Genomic DNA, 21,285 nt, shown 5'->3' on the forward strand with positions numbered 1-21,285 from the left:
GGCGAAGTGGCTGTACAGCCACCGTGCGTATCAAACCACGAGAACCCTCTGCCTGAATCTATCTGCGCAAGGAAAACATTTAGATAGAGAGAGTGGTATTGGCTCCTTTTACAGCCATGTTCATCCGCAACCTCACGGCTCCATGAACCTTCCTCTTTTATTATTAAATTATTTACTCTGAAATTTCCATAGCGTAGACATTACACACACACATCTTGCAGTTACTATCTCTATCCACAGCAACCTAAACAAGTAATATCATCATCCCAATATAGTAGTACATGTCCCAGGGTAATCTAATTTTAAATAATGTGTATTTTCTTCAAATTAAAATTAGGTACTGACTAGAAATTTAATCAAATTATAGCTCTATCTTTCTTTATTAATTTTTCTTGATAAATATTTCTTATTAAAATTATTCCTTAACAAAAACTTACAGTCTAAAAAGTTTAGTATAAGGGTTAAATAAATCTCATCAAAAAGTTTTGGCATTGGCTTCCGCCATACAGCCAGCATCGTCTAGGTGCTTATCACTAGAATATCACTCACTCTCCATTCTTACCTACAAATACATTCGCTTCACACATTCATCATTCTACTATATACTGCTATTTACATAAACTGCTGCTAATGGATGGAGCAGCACTCTGTGCTCCTGCCATCCTTATAGCTTAACCAAAATTAAAATCACGTAATCCTTCTCTAAGCATTTTCTTCCATTCATTCTAATTCGGCTATAGCTTTTAAATACATTCATATTTCATTGCTAGCTCTGCTATCGACTTAAGCACATAAATGTTGGTGGAGAATATAATGTCTTCGTAGCGAAATGGTGCATCTAAATACCTGTATATATCGTCAAACATTCGTTTCCTTTCTACCACATAACGTGGACATATCATTATTACATGTTTGAAATCCTCCTCCTCATTGCAATCTACGCAAAGAGGAGAGGACCTTTTGTTGATCCTGTGTAGATACGATCCGCACACCGCGTGGTTCGCTCTCAGTCTGCTTATTGTCGTAACAACCCATTTATTAGTGACAGTTCCCTTAAACCATGGTTGTCTAGGTAACTGATCTGCCATAGTTTTATAGAATCTACCTTTATCACCATTATTGTAATCTGTCTGCCATTTTTGTAGTGCTGCTTTTGCTATTATACCCTTGATATCGGTCATCAAAAAGTTCAAACCCAAAAAAATAAGTTTCGATGAAATAATCAGTTTAATGGTTGTGCCAGGTTTATTGAAGCATATTTACCATACTCTATAATGAAAAATGAAGAGCATAATCCTCAGATACACTTTAGAGGTTATAAGTAATATTTAAACTTGAAAGGCAATTATTCAAATTTTTGAAAAACTGAACATTTCATTGGATAAAATATTTTTTCTAGTTGTTAATTTTTTTCTAAATCGTACTGTAGTTAGCCTAGATCAGGGGTCGGCAAGCTGCGGCTCTTTTATCCAAATTGTGTGGCTCTTCAGCCTGCCCAAAATATATTGTATAGTTTAATTTTATTGAAACGAATGAAAATTCCATTTATTAAAGGTATTTTTTCAAAAATAATTTTAAAAATGTGATAGGTTCAAAATTGAATAGAATTATAAAATATATCAAAATAAAGTACTTGATTTATATTGTAAGACTGCCGCCTTTTCATTTGTTATTATTTATTTGTTTATTTACTTTGCAATATGTGAACGTTTAAATGTTATTGAATATCATAAAATAACAATTTGTGAATACAAATTATCTACAGAGTTGGTTTACACTATCATCCTTGCGGCTCTTGGTAAGATTTATTAAAATTATTTAAGAAGAAATGGCTCTCTACTTAAAATAGGTTGCCGATCCCTGGCCTAGATGAAAGCATCTCAGGGAAAATTCAATTTTGAACTTTTTGCTGCTTACGAGCTGTACGTACTTTTTATAACTAAAATGAAATAGTGAATATTTAACTGTCTTTTTTTTTTTTAATTAGGCCAAAGAGAATGAAGTTATAAAAAAAAGAAAAATTCTCATCAATGTTCATTATGAGATCAATGAGTAATTTAATTAGACTAAAAAATGCAACACATCGGATTGCACATTTATATTCCATTTTTATTTTTTTATTTTTACAATGCAGAACATTGTACGTGAAGAGTTGTGACCTATTTCAATTTCATTACTACCAAGATTAACCATTAAGAATAATTATGAAAGAGTTTAAAACACATTATTAAACCCTTTGCATTCTTGCAATACAACTTACGTTTCCAAACAATGAGAATTGTTAATGTGAATATATACCGTTCAGTGCGTGCATGCAGGTTGAAGAAGTAAATAATAATTGAATACATTATTTGTAAAGAGGTCATATTGTTAGCCTTTTTAAAAATAGCCGTTCTCTCGTTAACTTATGCGATACATCACTCATTCTCCACCTGTTTGAAGACAATTTCAGTGAAGTAAACTGTCTGCTGTGAACGTTCACATGATTCCCTCACTCTGCTGTCTAGTTCTCTTCAATTATCAAACTTTTAGCGTATTTCCATTTTTTAACCTAAAATTTTTACTGAACGTTAGTTTCCTTCAGTTTTTAATAAATTTTCTATCAGAAATTTAAAAAAATTTCTTATGGAAGAACAATACAGGTTGTTCATTTTAAGACGGCTCAAATGCATTTCATGCTTAAACGGTTAATCTGAGCAAAAAATGGTAGAGGAAAAATTTGTTGCCCGTCACCTCTAGTTTCAGAATATGTGACTTGATTTTAGATTCCGCGGCTGAGGCGCGACCAAAAGTGAGGGTTCGCAGTTGACCGCCATTTTCACATACACAAGTTATGAAAGAAACCGGAAACCGCAATTCGATATCTTTAAAGTTAAAGGTGCTAGGCTATTTCAAAATCTGACATTTATTAATCATATTTCAATTTTTTTAACTTGTTATCAGAGAGAAAGAAGAGCACGCGATAGATCATTTTTATGTATTTTTTAATCCCCTTTCTTCTCAAAATATTGCCAAAGCAGTAAAGCTAGTATTCTTAATATCGGGAAATAAGTAGTTTTCCGAGTAATTTTCTAAGAAAAATAAAATGTTAAGAGCTTTAGATGTTCTCAAGCATACACAAAAAATAATTTTACATCTGTTACAAACAAGAAGGTTTAATAATTATTTGGTAATTTTTGGGAGAGTTGCGTTTAATTACCAAACAAATTGGAAACCTCTTGCCACATATAAAAAGGATCAATTTCTTTCATGTAAAGGATCAAACTTATTCCTTAATTTATTAAATAATGCACTTTACTCAACTTGTGCAGTATGTACTGTGCCTTCAAAGGTGCCTCCTCAGATACAGAGAGCAGTTGATAACCTCCTGGCTAACCTGGCTTGCGAGTCTGAGGAGGCACCTTTGAAGGCACAGTACATGCATCAGTACATGGCCTAGTTTTTTTTGGAACTCATGAAGTTACACACTTTGAGAAATATAGTTGGAATAAGTTTTTGAGAAATCACTAAAAAAAACTCATTTTCTTAAAATGCAGACTTTTGACCGATAAATTTATTAACTGTAAGACGTACTGAAATATACCATTTGGATGAGAAGGTATTCTCTTAGAAAACTCAAAACTGTTTCAGGTAAAAGTAATTAATTGGCCAACATTTCAAGTGTAAGTAAAATATTTTAAGCCATTTTGGTGAAAATAATCACAAAAAACAGAAACATATTCTCAATAAAGAAGGTCCTTTGTTGATATCCGTCTAAAACTATTGTTTGTTCACTTAATAATCTTTAAACATAACATCAAATTTACATTTGCTTCTACTCAGTTTTTTAATAAAGCAAATCATTCAGATGAATTGGTACAAAAAATTGAGAGTTTTAAGCAGAAAACTTAAGGAAAATTGGACGGAAGGAGCAAGTAAACCAAATTGCATTGGAAGTTAATGGTAAACAAAACGCTGCCTTAGCATAATCGGTACGATAAACAACGTCTCCATTCCGTGCAAATCCTGTTAGAAGTATTAGTAGTTTCCAATATTATAAAAAAAACGGGTTATTGTTGCCATAGATTAGTTTAGGACTTAGTCGAAATTCACAATGAAAGAAGAAGAGGAAAAATAATACCTAATAGGCTGATGATTTCAACAAAGATGATGTTGAAAATTGCCCAAGCTAATCGGTAAGCTGATCACAGAAATTATTTCTAATAATTAAGAAACCGGAAACACATCTCTTTGCGGCGGGTGTTGCACTTTTATTTAATTAAATACTTTCATAACAATTGTGAAATATCTGACGGCTCTCTCTTCATAACTACAAATTTTATTATCATACAGATTCGTGCGTTTCATGTTAATTTCTATATATAAAAAAAAACAACTATAAATACTATAAAACTATAGATTTATAGGAAATAAACAAGGAAGGATTTCAACAAAAACTTTTAAGAAAGAAATAGTGGATAGTCATTCATTAAATCAATGACTGATATTGAATCGGAAATTGGATTCACGAACTCCATATAATATTAGGAAACATTTCTAGAATACGTCGGGCACTGCGTGGACTACAAGTTAATCATTACCTTAATTAGACCTGTTGCCTGTGGAAAAGTTCCTCTACCGTGAAAAGGTATAACAAAAAAGGAGGAAACTGTGCCGAAGTAGCCATGAAATATAGAGCCTCAGAGGTAGTTATTGAAAAAAAAGCTACTTACCTTTAAAGGCTAGTTTCGTTGGACAACAAAAAGTCTTTTTGAAGGCAGAAGGTGTAGAGATTCTACAAAATATAAATCTTTAAACAGCTGACGAATCTACCAGCTAATAGTTTTATTTATGTATTTTATTTAAGAGCAAGAAAAGAGCTTATGAGCGCTGTAGCTCTTTTACATATTAATGAATTAAGACTAGATGTGGACTGATGTTCTAGTCAGGAGAACCACGGCAATAGTTCGCCAGAGGCAGCTTCGCGAAGAATCGTATCAGAGAATCATAAGTGTATAAACGCCTCAAAAAAGAAGAAAAACAACTAATTATATGTTGAACAAATTCTACAGCAAACCGTAAACGGAATAAAATAGATATTTTTAACATCTCGATTACTTACAGGTGGTGGGATAGAAAATTGTACTTTTAGAGTGCTTTAGAGTCAAGCTGAACACCACTCAAGAAGCCTAAATGTATATACGATGGTCGTTTGAAAAGTCCGTGCAAAGTCAGAGAGATAGCACCACTGACGCGTATCGAGGTTATGTTTAGTTAGTAGCATCTCTTGGAAGAACACACACCAAGTTTCAGCCAGATCGGTCTATTTCTTTGTGTTTGGCATTCGTTTGAATCGAGGAAGTCGAGTGATTTTCAAAAAATGGACGAAAAAGAATTTCGTGTGTTGATTAAACACTACTTTATGAAAGGCAAAACGCCTCAGGAGACTAAAGAGAAGCTTGATAAACATTATGGTGACTCTGCACCTTCGATTAGAACAGTTTATAAGTGGTTTCAAAATTTTCGGAGTAGCCATATGGGCACAAGTGACGCTGAACGTTCTGGACGCCCTGTTGAGGTTACTACTCCAGAAATCATTGATAAAATCCATGATATGGTGATGGATGACAGAAGAGTGAAGGTGCGTGAGATTGCTAGTGCTGTGGGCATCTCGAATGAACGGGTACATAATATTTTGCATCAACATTTGGACATGACAAAGCTATCCGCAAGATGGGTGCCGCGATTGCTCACGCTTGACCAAAAACGAAATCGTGTGAAGTGTTGCAAGGACGGTTTGCAGCTGTTCCAGAAGAATCCGCAGGACTTTAAGCGACGTTTCGTCACTGTGGATGAAACATGGATACATCACTACACTCCTGAGACTAAAGAACAATCTAAACAATGGGTTACCAAGGGGGAATCTGCGCCAAAAAAGGCGAAGACCGTTCCTTCGGCCGGAAAGATTATGGCGACTGTCTTTTGGGATTCGCAAGGAATAATCCTCATCGACTATCTGGAATAGGGTAAAACTATTACAGGTGCATATTATTCATCGTTATTGGACCGTTTGAAAACCGAGCTGCAAGAAAAACGCCCACGATTGGCCCACAAAAAAGTCCTTTTCCATCACGACAACGCACCAGCTCACACCTCAGCAGTTGTGGTCGCAAAATTAATGGAAATAGGGTTCCAACTCGTTTCACATCCCCTCTATTCTCCAGACTTGGCTCCCTCGGACTACTATTTGTTGCCCAATATGAAGAAATGGCTCGCGGGAAAAAGATTTTATTCAAACGAGGAAGTGATTGCAGAAACGAATGGCTATTTTTCAGACTTGGACAAATCCTATTATTCGGAAGGGATCAACAAACTAGAGCAGCGTTGGACGAAGTGTATAAGCCTAAAAGGAGACTATGTTGAAAAATAAAAAAGGTTTACCCCAAAAAATTAAGTAGTTTTTATTTTTGCACGGACTTTTCAAACGACCCTCGTATATATTTGGCAAAATTACCCGTTTTCCGAAACTGCTTCAAAATCACATTCTCAGTGCCGAATTCCTGTCGAAATCTTTGATTTAGAAGCAACAGAGGTCATCAAAACAGACCATGTGTCAAAAAATGTTCGATTCTGGATTTAGAATAACGTGGTGAGAGAGAATGAGATAAAAACTTTATTTAAAAATATAATATGCATATTATGCATAATGTAGTTTTGCATAACGTAACGAATCAATTATTAGGAAACCTAATTTTATTAATAATTAATTAATAACAATATTAACAATAATATTTTCTTTTATAAATAGTACATCTCGCTCGCAGCTGTTCAATAACTTAAACATGCATTTCTACAGGCTATTGTGATTCTTGGTGAATGTTTTCTCGTAGACTTCCGCAGTTGTTATAAGTTTCTAAGTTCTTACTATTGACTCTTCAGCCTTGTTGTTGTTTTGCGGATATTTCCACTAATAGTTGGTAACTTTTCCCATCAATAACCCATCTACTCATTTTATTTCACTGATAGTCTTTTTATATACTGACATTTTGAATCACTATTTTGCATTTATTTATTTTATAGATTAATCACATGCCGGATTTACCATTATTTTTAATCTATGTTAAGAAGTTGGTCCTCAGTTTGGATTTGTCAATAGTTCTTAATTATCCCAAAAACTAATATTTTACTAATAAAATTCTCCAAAATGATTTTTGAAAGGTTATAGAGAATTTTTAGTTAGGTTTTCCACTTGGTGGGTAATAAAGGCAGTACGGCTAGTTTATCAATTTCCGACTTTTCAGTAGCAGTTTCATTGAAAAGTTTTTCAATTACGGAAAAATAAAACTGTGTCAAAAAGTTCTACGCATATTTTTAAAATCTTTACATATTACACAATTACTTAACTTTATACTAAAAATTATTTGCAATCTGTGTTGCAGCATGGAATGAGACCGACTATAAAGGACCATATCCATTGACAACCACAGAGACTAGCATGATCTTGCCAATGGTACTGCAATATCTAACGCCAGATTTTGTGTCCTTCTTCGGCCTTGGTGCGGTTTCCGCAGCTGTCATGTCTTCTGCTGACTCTAGTGTACTGTCAGCCAGCTCTATGTTTGCAAGGAACGTATACAAATTAATCTTTCGTCAGAGGGTATGTAATGCACATTTTAATCGTATTTTGTAAATTTATAAGCCAAAATCTGCTCATTTTAATAACTTAGTTTACAATCTCTTTCATATTATTTTTTTTAAAAAAACGTTTGTTAATTTCGTAGTTTTCACAAGCCTCTTATGCGTTATGTGAACTGTGCAATCATCATACATTTTATGATAAATTCCAAATGTTACTTTGTGTTCAAAATATCCTGCAAAGTATGCTAATTTAATTCAATTATGCTTCATTTTATTGATCCATCTCTCAACATGAAAAAAAATCACAATTTTCTGCTACTGGGACGGTTAAAATTATAACTTTTAAGTGTGTTGTGTTGTTCAAAAAAATCCGAAACAAAATTCAATTTGAAAATATGATTCGCCACTGAGTTTAAAAATTAAATAAGTGGGACTGTACGAGTATTCCAGTTAAATATATTCTTTTTTATTATTGTATTTTAACTAATATTTAAAAAACTCTACACGTTTTTTAACAAAAGTAAATTCTCAGTCTTCAATATTTTATTTCCAGCAAGCTGACTATTTTAAGGATGCCATTTTTAGTCCATAAAGAGCTCACTTTACTCTCCGCCACCTGCTATGTCAATACTAAGAACTAAGGGATGAATGCGCAACACGTCCTAAAAATAACTATTATTACGTTTCCACAAATAGTAAGAAATATAAGCTGTTATAGATAACAGAATTCTAGCTATCGCTTACCCTTCTATAATATTTATTCCATCTCTGTTGACAAGAGACAATGGTCGACAACCACATTTTTTTTTGGAGGTGGCAGAAACTACATAGAAATATGGAAGGACGCAAAAAAGATTTGCAATTAGCTGTGCGAACTACGAAGAGCTATTTTTTTGAGAAGTTGTTTCAGGCTTTAATTTTATACAAGGGCGATAACTTTTTGCGACTATGATTTTTAGAGACAATTGATTTAATCGACCGGCCTTACTTATTCTCTTGGGGACAAGGACAAACGAAAATACGTAGTCAAGGTTATTTAAAAAAGATGAAATCGTTTTCCGAAAATATTGCCAAAAGCTGTAATAATGCTGGATGACACAATTTGGGCTGACTTATATGTTTATAAAAATCCACTGTTTGCAATAAAACAAGTTTACCTATATTAATAACGAATCGTAAATAATAATAAAATACGCAACTGTAACATATAGCAAGCTATAACCACGAAGTTTAGTTTGAGGAATTTTGTCAATAAGGTGAAATGACTGCATTAAACAGAGTTTTAAAGGGACTCCACAATACCTAGCTCTTTGGCAAGATCTGGAAACTCATTGCACACAACCCGGATTCTCCTCTCATTTAAGTAGGCTACGATTGAGACAAGTGACGTTCTCGTTAGGCCTAAGTTCTTCTCCCAAAGATTAGTTGGGTAAATTTCATTCTGAAAGAAGCCAAAACAAACAAATAATATTCTGAAGCTTGTAAGAAAATGCTAGACACATAACTGCAGTACTACTTCTCTGTAAGCATTAGCAATTGTTACTATAGATTTATGAGCAATTCGTAATTTGTTTTTGTCACCCACTTGGTCTAGACGTCATGATAACTGAACGCCAAAGCTAATTAAATGTGATGTTGCTTAAGACTTACTTAAAACGAGTTGTCTTACCCTAAACAGAGAAATAGGCAAGCAACCTGGAAAAGATTTTTTTTTTTTATTATTATTATTATTATTATTATTTGCAACTGTACAAAAATATACATTTAGCAAAAGTGCAAAAATACTAGTAACATTCGATTGTGCCACTGAGCTGGCTCAGTACCATAACCAGGATGACAGGATGAGAGAAACCAACCAGCGCTGGAACTCTCTAGGAACTTATTGGGGGTTTAGGAGGCAATGAGGTCACGTGGCCAACGCCGTTTTAGACGACGTGGAGGATTGTCAGGATGGGACGATGTGGATAGTGATTGAGCCAGAGGATTTGGGTGATCAGAGAGTTTGCTGTGGAAATTTAGGAATCGGGTGTGGATTAACTCATTTACGTAGGGAATATTGAGATCATGATGGAGGGTGCGGTTGGAGACATAGAATGGTGCGTTAACGATTCGGCGGAGGACTTTAGACTGGAAAGATTGGATAGGTTGGATGTTGGATGGTTTGGCGGAGCCCCACAATTCTGCTCCATATGTCCATATTGGTCGTAATAGTGTTTTGTAAAGTGTAAGTTTGTTTTGTACGTTCATGGAGGATTTCGGTCCAAGGAGTCTCCTTAGTAGTCCGTAGCGTCTGTTCAGTTCTTGTCTTTTAAGTCTTGTGTGAGGATTCCAGGTTAGACGGCTATCTAGGTAGAGCCCCAGATAACGAACCTGTGTGGAAGCTGGAAAAGATAACTTAAACAATATTGCCCATCTAGTTGCTGTTATGTGAAAATGATTAATAGTGAGAATGCTTAACCATAAAATGCAGGTGTCCAAAGGATGCAACTAAAATTACTTCCAAAAACTCTGTGGTGATGCTTTCTTTCACAAATGCAGAAAATTTATTTGCTGGAAAAATAGCAAAGGTTAGGTCTCTTAATAATAACATTTTAAAAACCATTTAATAAAGAATACTGCAAACTATCGAAAAATTATACCTTAAATCGCTTAAAGAAGATTATTACATCTTGTTTTTTTTGCTTTACAGAAGAACCTTCTTTTTTTTAATTGTTGTTTTTTTCTTAAATCAAAATACTATAAATTAACAATTAAAAGTGGTTTGGAAATATTGATGTAATCTAAGGGTCGTGACTCAATAAGATTTTTTTTGTCGCAATCCTCTTTAACATGACTTGAGATAGAAGAGTAGCTCTCAACAAGCTCAAAATTCGGTGTGACGAATGACCAATAAATCATAAATACACAATGTTTATTATTTAAAAAAATAATAATAACAAAATGGTATAACAATGACGTAATAAAAAGTTGAATGAATTACCTAATATAGAAATAAGTTTATAATGAAACATGTCTCAGATATCTTTAATCACTTCGTGGCCTCAATTTCTTTTCTTTTTTTTCCCTTTAGTGAACTCTTGACATTGAAGATTCTTCGTTCAGTTGGATGAACAAGCATAGATAATAAACTTATTAAGACACCTCTTTAGTTTCAAGGACAATATTAGTGCTGTTAAAACAGTTTTTAGATATTGATAATTTTAGGATAAACTAGTTTAAATATTTCTTAAAGACTTTTAGTTAACTCCAACAATAAAATCACGCTTTGCAGAAATCAAGGTATTATCTTGTCGTTTCTCTATTGGCTTGTTTGAGGATTAATTTTTTACTCTTTGATTCATCTAACAGAACTTATACTCTGCAATTTATTTTTTAAACGTTTTATTACTTTTTAGGAAATAATATTTCTTTATCACAGTGTATCTCTCTGTTGCATATTGTCTTTAAGGGATAGTTATTGGGATCAAATTTTTGAGATTTCGTTTAATATGAAAAAAAAAAAATCCTCTGAACAAAAGAAAGTGATTTTTTAGAATGGTTTTGGGTTGCAGAAAGTCAATTTAATGTCCAGAACGACGACCGATTCGACATTTAAAGGAATTTGATTGAAAAATCAAACGATTTGGACTGCAATTTGAAAGTTTTGAGATTACAGCTTTAGACTTTTTTTTTTTTGTTTATTGATCTGACTTGCAACATCAAATTCACCCTAGATAAGAACTGGAACTTGGAATTCGGTCGTAATATAGCCCATCTTATCTGCTGGGCAGCTTGTTACAGCACTAGTTATTGATCATTTCCATTGATTTGAAAACCTAACCAAATAATGGTTAAGAAGGTAACTCTTAGGCTTTTGAGTCAATTAAACTTTTATAAAAAATTTTACCTTCTGAACTGTACCATTACCACCGTTAAATTGATGTCTTCTAACTTGAATTTTTGTTAAGATGTTTCATAGTTATAAATATTATACAGAGTTGAAAGCGTAGAATATTCTAAAACAGCTCTTTTGAGTGACTCCAGTAAAGAGCTCATCCTTTCCTTTCCCAAAAATATTCAAAGGTTTAAGGAAAATACGGTTTTCCCAAAATGTGCTATTAAAAAATTAAATAATTCTAATAAATTATTCATGAAATTCCTGCTCTAATACCAGATTTCATTGCTTAACTCTTTTACAACTGTTTACATTGGACCTAAGTTTAAATTAGATTGGACGTGAAGATTGGCCAAACTTAGTATTCTTACCATTCTTCAACTATTACTATAGCATTACTATTTGAAAACAATCCTCTTCAGAGTTAATTCAATAGAACAATGCAAAATAAAAAGGGGATAAATGAACGTTTTAGTTTCATGGGAGCAACTTTGGTTTCTTTTGAGTTATTGTCTTGTGTAAGCCATCGTTAACGTAAACTCAGTTTCAAAAATATTATCAGGGGGCGGTGTTTGAAATTATAAGTACTTCTAAAGGGCTGTTTTTGCTTTTTTTAAAAACAATTTATAGGACGTAATTTTAATATGTTTAGGCTTCTGAAATGGAAATAATTTGGGTAATGAGAGTCTCAATCTTCGTCGTTGGAATCTTAGCCACAATTATGGCCCTCACAATCCCATCCATCTACGGTCTTTGGTAAGTCTGTTGGTTTAAATTCAAATTGCCTGCAATAATTAACGTGTAATTTACTTTTTTACAAGGTGTTTATTTATTTTTATTTTTTTATAAATCCAGGTCTATGTGCTCGGACCTGGTCTACGTAATTCTGTTCCCTCAGTTACTCATGGTTGTCCACTTCAAAGAACATTGCAACACTTACGGATCATTGGCTGCGTATATAATGGCGCTACTTGTGCGTGTATCTGGTGGCGAACCTTTGCTAGGGTTACCTGCTCTGATACACTTTCCTGGCTGGGACGGTGAACGCCAGCTATTTCCATTTCGTACCTTGGCCATGCTTATTTCGTTGATCACACTGGCTGGGGTATCTTGGGGTACAAGGTTTGTTATCTGTTTAATTACATAAACAAAACGATTTTTATAATTCTTTTCTTACAAATAGTGAATTTCTGTAATTTAAATTTTTCAGATATGTGTTTGAATCGGGTTATTTGAGTCCTAGTTACGATTTATTCCGATGTGTGGTGAACATTCCTGAAGATGTAGTTCGAGTGGGAGAGCCAGCTGAAGGTGAATTGGCTGTGATGACATCCGGAGCAATGGGACCACTCTATGGTACATCGGCCACCGCAGCTACGCTGGTCGGTAAAGATGAAATGAATGGTAGAATAAATCCAGCTTTAGAAACTGACGAAGACGATCCGGCCTTAGATTTGAATGATATGAAAAAAAGGGCCGCCAGCATACCAAATAATCAAATACAACAACCCAATACACAAACACAACTTTAAAATAATTCTTTTATCCAGAATGCATTTATATTAAACTGAGAAGGTAAAATAAAAAGTAAAGAAATGAATTCAGCATAAGACTACAAAGGAATGAACAGAAGTTTTAATACAGTTTAGCAATCATACTAAATTACCCTAACTTCGGCCGTCTACATTCAATTTAATTGTTTCTATGTTTTTTATTTTACTTTATTTTTTACCACCGAAATCTTAGCTGTATACTAATAAATGTAAATAAATTCATGTTTGAGCTTAGAATATTTGAAAATCTGACGGAGAAAGATTAATTCGCCTTAATTTAAGAACGGACAAGTTTTCATGAAATAATGCATTAAATCATATCAATTTTGTAAAGACACGTCGAACATTGTATACAATCTAATTATGAAGGTAATATTTTTCAATTGAGATTGCTTTTCGTTCGATTACCAAAAGATTTTTAAGCAATACGATATCATCTGTTCAGACAATGTTTATAATCTAACAAAAACAAAGATTTGTCCAAATTTCCAGTATATCCCATTTTTACATATTTAATTGTCAGTAGGTGAGCAAACAATTTCAATTTAAGTACTTAAAGTTTTCATACAAAAAGTTATTTGGAAATTCGAGAAAGAAATGGTGGTACATTTCAATTTTCTTAGGGATTTTGAATATCCCTTAAGGGAATTATAAAAAACAGATTTTATACTGCATCCATATACAAAGGAAGACGACTACCATTGACGAAACACTGAAGTTGCCGTTTTAAATGAAAAGAATAACTTAAAGAGAGCATTTCGATTTGAGAAATCTGAGTTAACGATATCTGAGAAAAGTATTGGTTCCGTAGTAATTTTAGACTAGATTGCAGTCGCAGCCCAAATATTATTGTCTCTACATGTTGACAAATAATGGACGTACGTCCATCTTAAATCATAGCCGCTTGGAACATTTAAATGCTCTCTGAATAATGTTCTGTAGTTGCAGACTACTCTGTCTACCAACAGATTGCCTAGAAAGAGAAAATCTGTGGGCTGGTTGCTGAGCGCGAACTCGTGATCTTCACCTGATGCACAGAATTGTGGCTTATTCTGAATGCACAGTTCAGTATAGTGGACACCGGACCACTACCACTATGTGCAGATCTATTTTCTATCAGCAATGCTGAATGCTCCATCTTCGCTAGAAGTCTAGAATAAAGCGGCTTGCTCACAGATGAGTAAGAAACGGTAACTACTTAAGCCAATTGTTCATCGTCCATGTTTCAGAACTAGGAATCCAGAACGCTTGATAATAAGCGACGCAAAGACTTAATATACAATCATCAAGAATCGATAGTTTACTCCCAGAAATCGTAACTTTATTGGTTTGGTATATATATATTTTAAAAGCTAACAGAAGTCAGAGGCATATTCCTTTGCTGCACATTTTGGGTAAGTCAATGGCGACACCAAATCATTTTATTTTTTGAATCGAAGAATACAAGAATAAATTCCAGAATAGTGCCCTAATTATTCCTATGTTGAGGGAAAAAGTTTCTTTTTTTATATATATGTATGTAAAAGTGGAATTTATCAAATAATTGCTGAAGACGGAGTTAAATACAACGACAATTTAAATGTAGAACACTGTTACATTAGCCGTAGTTTAATAAGACAATAACATTATCTAACCTTTCGGTCCATCTTCAGCAGATTAAAATATTACCCAGAATTAACTAGCTTTCATTAGTTATTTTTATTTTACTACAAACGTAAAAACAATCCATGCCATAAAATAATGAAAATAATTTGTTTATATTGTTTCCCCAAATTTTCAAAATAGTTTAAAACATATTGTCCGTTCTTGAATTTTAATTAATTCACATATTGTAAAAAAATTAAATGTTAGGCCTTTCAGAGTGATCTACTAACTTAATACATATCATTTAATTGGCCTAAACCTTTATTGGTTTCCTATAGATGTCGTTTATCATTGTTGATAATTATTGAAATATAACTAAAAATATAAATGTTTTGATTAACGAAATGTGCTTCTATATACATAAATATATGTGTTTGTGGGGGGGAATGGTAAAAGAGAAGAAAATTAAGTGTATCAGTATTATATCTAAATGTTTAATCACTTTTTTAATTAAAAAAATGAATAAATTAATTTTTAAAAAAACCAATCCCCCAACTTTTCTGTATAATAATTGTCGATAACTTTCTTTCTAACCGTCCGAATGAACATATCAACTTTTAGTGGTTTAATTTTTATATTTGATATTGAAATTATATCTCTATCCTCGTTATGCGTTTGATGAATGTCGTCCGGTTATTTGCAGTTATAAGGTGCGGAAGGATTTAAAATGTCTAGAAAAAGTTTACAAAGAGCGCTTAGTCTAAATTTAACAAGAATGAAAATTCATTTAGTTCTGTAAAACGATTCCTTTATTTTTTTTTTCAGAATAAACATTATCCTTCATTATTCAGAACAGTAATTCTATTACCTTTGCATTGAAATGAAAAGCTCCTATTTTTTATAAGGGTACTGATGCTTCAAACGTTTATGGGCAATGTTTTGAGCGTTATAGATCTAGCCCTACTATAAACCTTGGGTTAGTGCACATTGTCCAAAACTTACCTTTTTTTTAAATCTAAAAGATTGATCATTCAAAACTTGCGCGTGATAGCCACTTAGGAAACATTTGACCAAATGACAATCAGGTAACGACGTAGTCCTAGTCACAAATCGCACTTTTCAATGAATTTTCTGAACTCTCATTTCACAAAAAGGAAAATACTTTTGCGTAAACAGAAACAAGAGTTTCATTTTTATGAAACAACAGAGAACTTGGCGTTTGAAATGTTTAAGAAGACAGTTTAACTTCTGTTATACGAAGGAGATCCAATAGCCGTTTAAAAAAGTGTAGATCTTTTAAGGTGCCTTTGTAGTTGGCATTTCTTTTACTATTTCTCAAACACCATCTTATGAGATGTTGAAATATGGATTAATGCAAAACTTAATTAGGCCTTCCTCAATACTGCCAATAATCTTTGCCAGACTACCCACAATTATAACATCAATCTTTTTTTTAGTATTATCTGGATTAACAGACACATAAAGCCAGTAGTGCTCAAAGCTTTCTCTGACCCGGCTAAGTTCTCAAAGTATTCGTGAGATTCCCCACCGATACTTGTTAATTGATTTTAGTGAGCGGATAAAGCTTGTTTTGTACGGTTGAAGTATGTTTAATGTTTATTGAAATGTATGAAAAAATGTATGCATTAATTTTTGAGAGATTTATTTAGATTTTTAAGTATTTGCAATGAATAAAACTGGAGATTCAGAAATCAGCCCGGTAACAGCAGTATAGTTTGCTATTTTTTTTTGCAATCAAAGCAGAACCTTAATGAAGTTTGAAAAGTCACTGTTATCTCATACAATCTACTCTCTGCTGACCGGTTGTATTGTGAAAGTAAATCTTTGCGGGATAACACATTTCTATAAAAAGTTACCTCCTATAACTAAATTCAACTCCTAAATTAGCATTATTTTTTCTAGTCTGAGTTTGAATTTTGTTTTAGAATAATCTTTAAATGTATATATTTATAAATAAATAAATGAAGAAAAATTTAAATGAACTAAATGTGTAAAACAGAACAAAAAAAATGTATTAAATATTCATGTATGGATTATTTGTTACTTACTAAAAAAGAACCGAGTAGAATTTGTTATTGGCTAAGCAATTTCTTTCTTTTTTCTAACTGAAAATATTTATTAAAAAAAATAATAATAAAACTTTATTGTAATAAAAAACGTGAACAATAAATACATAGATATTTTTTTGAAAAAAAATATATATTTATGTAACAAGAAAAGAGAATCCTTAAGACAATACCGTTTTACAACAAGATAAAGTTTAAAAAAATTGGAGCTGCTTTAAATCAGGCCCCTTTAAAAAAATAAATAAATAAATATAAATTTATACTGCGTTAGCGTTATTTTGTAAATAGTTTTTAGTACCTAAAAATTTTAGAAAAGAAGAGAAAAATAAGGAAAAATAATTTTTAATTTACAAAATTTATTTAGATTGTATAAAATTAAGTTCGAACCCCCTTGTTTTACAAATCTGTAGCCCCAGATTTTGTGCCAACAAGTGATATTTTACCGATCTAGTTTAAAATAATTAGTGAAATAATTTCACATACCTTTGCTCCATGAAAGTGGCACAATATTGAAATCGGAAAATGAATAAAAATTCTTGATTATCTGTAATGTGGAAAGGATAACTCGAAATATGTTTAAATAGAAGTTTTTTGAACATAATTTTATTTAATTACTTGTAGACAATTATACTTGATTATAGACTATAAATCACCTTTTTCTTCATCCTATTTGACAAGATAGTAATAATCATATTTAAATACTACTAATGCGATACTTGTCTTAGGAAATTCTTTTACTGCTGCTCATGACGCATTATTCAAACTACAGTTCTTATGTTCCAAATAATGAATCATAAGTTAGAATCATTTTTCCAAATATAAGTACAATACACGAAACAATTATTTAAAAGTAGTATTCCGTACAACTAAAAGAAGGTTGTTAGAACCAAGTGCGAGATCATTTATGCTAAGTAGGAGAAATAAGTTTTCAAAAAATTACTTTCACTTGTGATAATAATAATAAAAAAATTATTTCTCAGATAACACAAATCCTGAAAACCTGTTTTCTTTTGCCTAAAATAGTTAGCCAGCTTGGTGAGCATCCAGCTTTTCATGTCCTGATCACTCCGTTTACGTTGTTCAAATTTTATTTTCTCAAGAAAACATAGGTTGAGTCAATAAGCGCCCCATTGGCGTAGGCAAAAACATTCACACAAAATAGCAGTGTCAGTCCGGAGTGTCAGAATTGTGATGAAAGATTTGGAGAAACAATGTAACACTTTCAAAAGAATGTTTGCGGCTCAGAAATTTCTTAAAATACTGCAGACGTACGGAAAGATGCTTCTGGGCATCTACAGATAAGATAATTCTTGAATGTGTTGTTAATTAGAATTATACTTTTGGATAGGTCGCAGGGAACACTTCTTAAAGGAATTAAAGCACCCATCGATTTATAACAATGTCATACCGACATCAACAGTTACATTGATATTCTATCCCTTTGACCAGTGTATATAGGACCTTCGAAGTGATTGTGCAATTTCTAGAGGTGTAATTATTGCAGTGTCTTTTGCACTTGGCCATCCTCTTCATTTGCAATCTTTCTAGACACAGATTTATGTACATAAACACACCTTTTTCGAGGAGGGATTTGATTTTTGAAGTCCATCTCTTTAAATCTATGCAATTGTGTTGAAAGGGTTAATGTTAAGCGCGTTGCTTACAGAAGCTTACAGACAAAGGCACAACTTTGTGTTTCATTTGTAGCAACTACTGTAAACTGAACTAGGCACAATCTTAATTACCACGGAGGTCTTGTTTATTTTGAGAATAGAAAGCTTATGTTATGATCGCTTGTTGGGAAGTGCAAATATGTCGTAAGTAACCGTTCATTGAAAAGGCTAGAAAGCTAATTTCCTTGGAACATATTGACAACTGTTCTAAAAATATGAGCAGCAGTTTAATTGAGCAGAAATCTAGTACGCAAAAAATATTAAATGCACAAAAAGTTTTCATTTGTTTTATTTTTTTTAAATTTTTTAAACCAGCAATCCACATTTCTGCGGATAATCTTGAAGATCGAAAATAACCCATTTTACACGGACGCACACAAGTATTATTTGCGTAGAAAATTTTATTATTTTTTAGTTTAATAAATTTGTAACTGATTTCCTTTATTTCATTAGTGATTTTGCTTTTTATTGTTACGTTATTATTATTATTATTTAATTTGTATATCTAAGGAGCGTCAACATCTGAGGTGGCGTCCCATTGTTATTATTATTTTAATTTAAGGCTTCAACATTTAAGTTCATTGGCGCCCGAAGCTTTTTTTCAGTGCACTGCCGGCCTCCGAGCAGTGTTTTCTAGTTAACAGACAACACTGTCCATCCCCGAACAGTGGACTGTAAGAAGCTCATAGCAAAAGAAAATCTAAGGGCCAGGCACCTAGATTCCAACCTGGAATCTTCGCGTTGGAATCAAGTACGGTAAACTACTCAGCTAACTCCTTCCTACTTTATTATTTACTATAATTTCAAATAAAAGAAGCGTATATTTATATAGATAATATATAATTGTTAGTTGTTGGAATTGTAAACTGCTTTATTATTACAATTAGTTAGAAATTATTGTAATATATTATTTGTTAATATAAATTGTAGTTATTTATTTTGTATTCTATTAAAACTTTTGTATGTCAAATTGTTTTATTATTTGTTATTTTTACTTAAGTTTGTATAAATCATTAAAGAGAGAATATTTAGAAAACTATGAAAAGTGAAAAAAAAAATATATCAATAAAAATAAAAATATAGAAACTCTAGAAGTTAAACGAAAAAAAGTTGCTGCAGAATTAGGTTTAGGTTTTCATAAGTATTAGAAAAGAACTGCTTTATGCTAAGTTCTATACTTTATAAGGTCAACAAAAAGAATTTATGAAATTGAAAAGAGTACATAAAATAGTCATATGGTTACCCTTGTAATTTAATTACAAAGAAAAAGCTTTATTATCTACTTTCATATAGATCAGTGATTTATATATATACTTTTTTGATCCTTTATTATTTTATAATTTAATCAATTTAAAATGTTTTATTGCATAACTCTCCTGCTTCTTTCACAAATAAATAAATAAATAAATAAATGGATAAAATAAAAATGAAAAAGGTTGTAAATTAAATAAATTTTTTTTTTTTAAATTATTATTTTCTGTTTTAACATTTTAAGTTTATCCTTATCTGATAAGCGAGGAAATGAAATAAACAAATTAAATTAAAGAAAAATTGTAAACGCAAACATATCATTTTAAGTGTTACTTATTTGAGAGGTAATCTTAACTAGCTGTACATAATATAATTATTTAAAAATTATTGAGTGTGAACTATTATATGTGTTAGATATAGCTCACAATTTGAGCTATTCTAGTACTTTAGATATTATAGTTTATTGTAACTTTGTTACAATTAAAAGGAAAACAAAACAAAAAATGGAAAATAAAAATTAAAAAAAAAGAGGAAAAAAGGCAATAAATTCGTGAATGTGTGTGTGCAGTTTTTACTAACTTTCTTCCAATAATACCTTTATTCTTTCAGTAAATTGAGCAAACAATTTTTGTAGGCTGTTTTGTGCAAAGAAGGTTCATCACCGAAGTTCAGATGTTTTAACAGGGAAGTTTTGTCTCTTCTAAGAAAAACTCACCTAAACTAGATTTCAAAGTGGTACGTCGACAACAGACCTTCTGAAATAACGGCTTTCATAGATGTTTCTATTGGCCCATCCTTTCAAAGAGTGGCTAATAAGAAAAATAAATAAATAAAATAAAGTACCTAATAGAAATCTATCTTATTTGGCTTGTTCACAAATTTGCTGCTTTCCTAAGTGTGATCAAATATTGTCCGATTGCCAGTTTGAATACATTGTTATTCTTTACTAGAAGCTATAGATTCGGTAAAATTGGCTATATCGAGATTTTTTAAATTTAATTTTATTGAATTTAAAGGATAACTTCTTTTCATCATTTTTTTATTCTGCCCCGAAGTTCGTACAATTGTCGTTTGGGAAAAAAGCACTAGCGCCATCTGAAGAGAACTTTACTCATTCAGTCTTTTATCTCTAGATATGACTTCAGCAACTTACAGCAGTTTTTTTTTAATAATATGTATTCTGTTTTGTAGGTTGGTAGGGTACTAAAATATGTTTTAAGATCAGAGTTTATTATGGAATACACAAATACCATGTACCAATTATAAATAACATCATTGACTCAGAAATCAGTTAAAAATTCACATAACTGAACTCTAACGTGGTATAATTTGCACAACAGGACGCTTTCGTTTTACAACAGATCCTCTGAAGAGGAGACACATCCAAAATATTTGGTAGTAGATAATAACTACGTGACAAGATCTACTTCCAAAAAAATGGATTCTAAAAAGTAAGTTTTATAGTTTCTTGAGAACAGCGAGCATTTTATCCTAATTGATTAATATCTGCTAGAGCAATTATGGCGATTTGCTGGGTAAATCCAAAGAAGTTTCTTTAAAGAGAAGGCCTTTCAGCTTCGTCTCTTTTTAAATATAATGACGTAATAAAACCGGATTTTTTTTTTATTTACGATTGGTTGGAATGT

General features: G+C 32.1%; 1 protein-coding gene across 1 annotated transcript in view; it reads left to right on the forward strand.

The window, feature by feature from the left end:
• ChT (choline transporter) overlaps window positions 1-20,198 on the forward strand; it is an 82,593-nt gene extending 62,395 nt beyond the window's left edge. The window contains exons 9-12 of the mRNA XM_074122511.1: window positions 7,419-7,636; window positions 12,144-12,247; window positions 12,347-12,613; window positions 12,702-20,198. Of these exons, the coding sequence (XP_073978612.1) occupies window positions 7,419-7,636; window positions 12,144-12,247; window positions 12,347-12,613; window positions 12,702-13,023 (911 nt within the window). The 3' untranslated portion in view covers window positions 13,024-20,198. The remainder of the gene's footprint in view (window positions 1-7,418; window positions 7,637-12,143; window positions 12,248-12,346; window positions 12,614-12,701) is intronic.
• Window positions 20,199-21,285: the final 1,087 nt, after the last annotated feature.

The sequence above is a fragment of the Rhodnius prolixus genome, unplaced genomic scaffold (genome assembly GCF_049639745.1).
Source record: "Rhodnius prolixus isolate KJV_2025 unplaced genomic scaffold, Rpr scaffold_8, whole genome shotgun sequence".
Lineage (NCBI taxonomy): Eukaryota > Metazoa > Arthropoda > Insecta > Hemiptera > Reduviidae > Rhodnius > Rhodnius prolixus.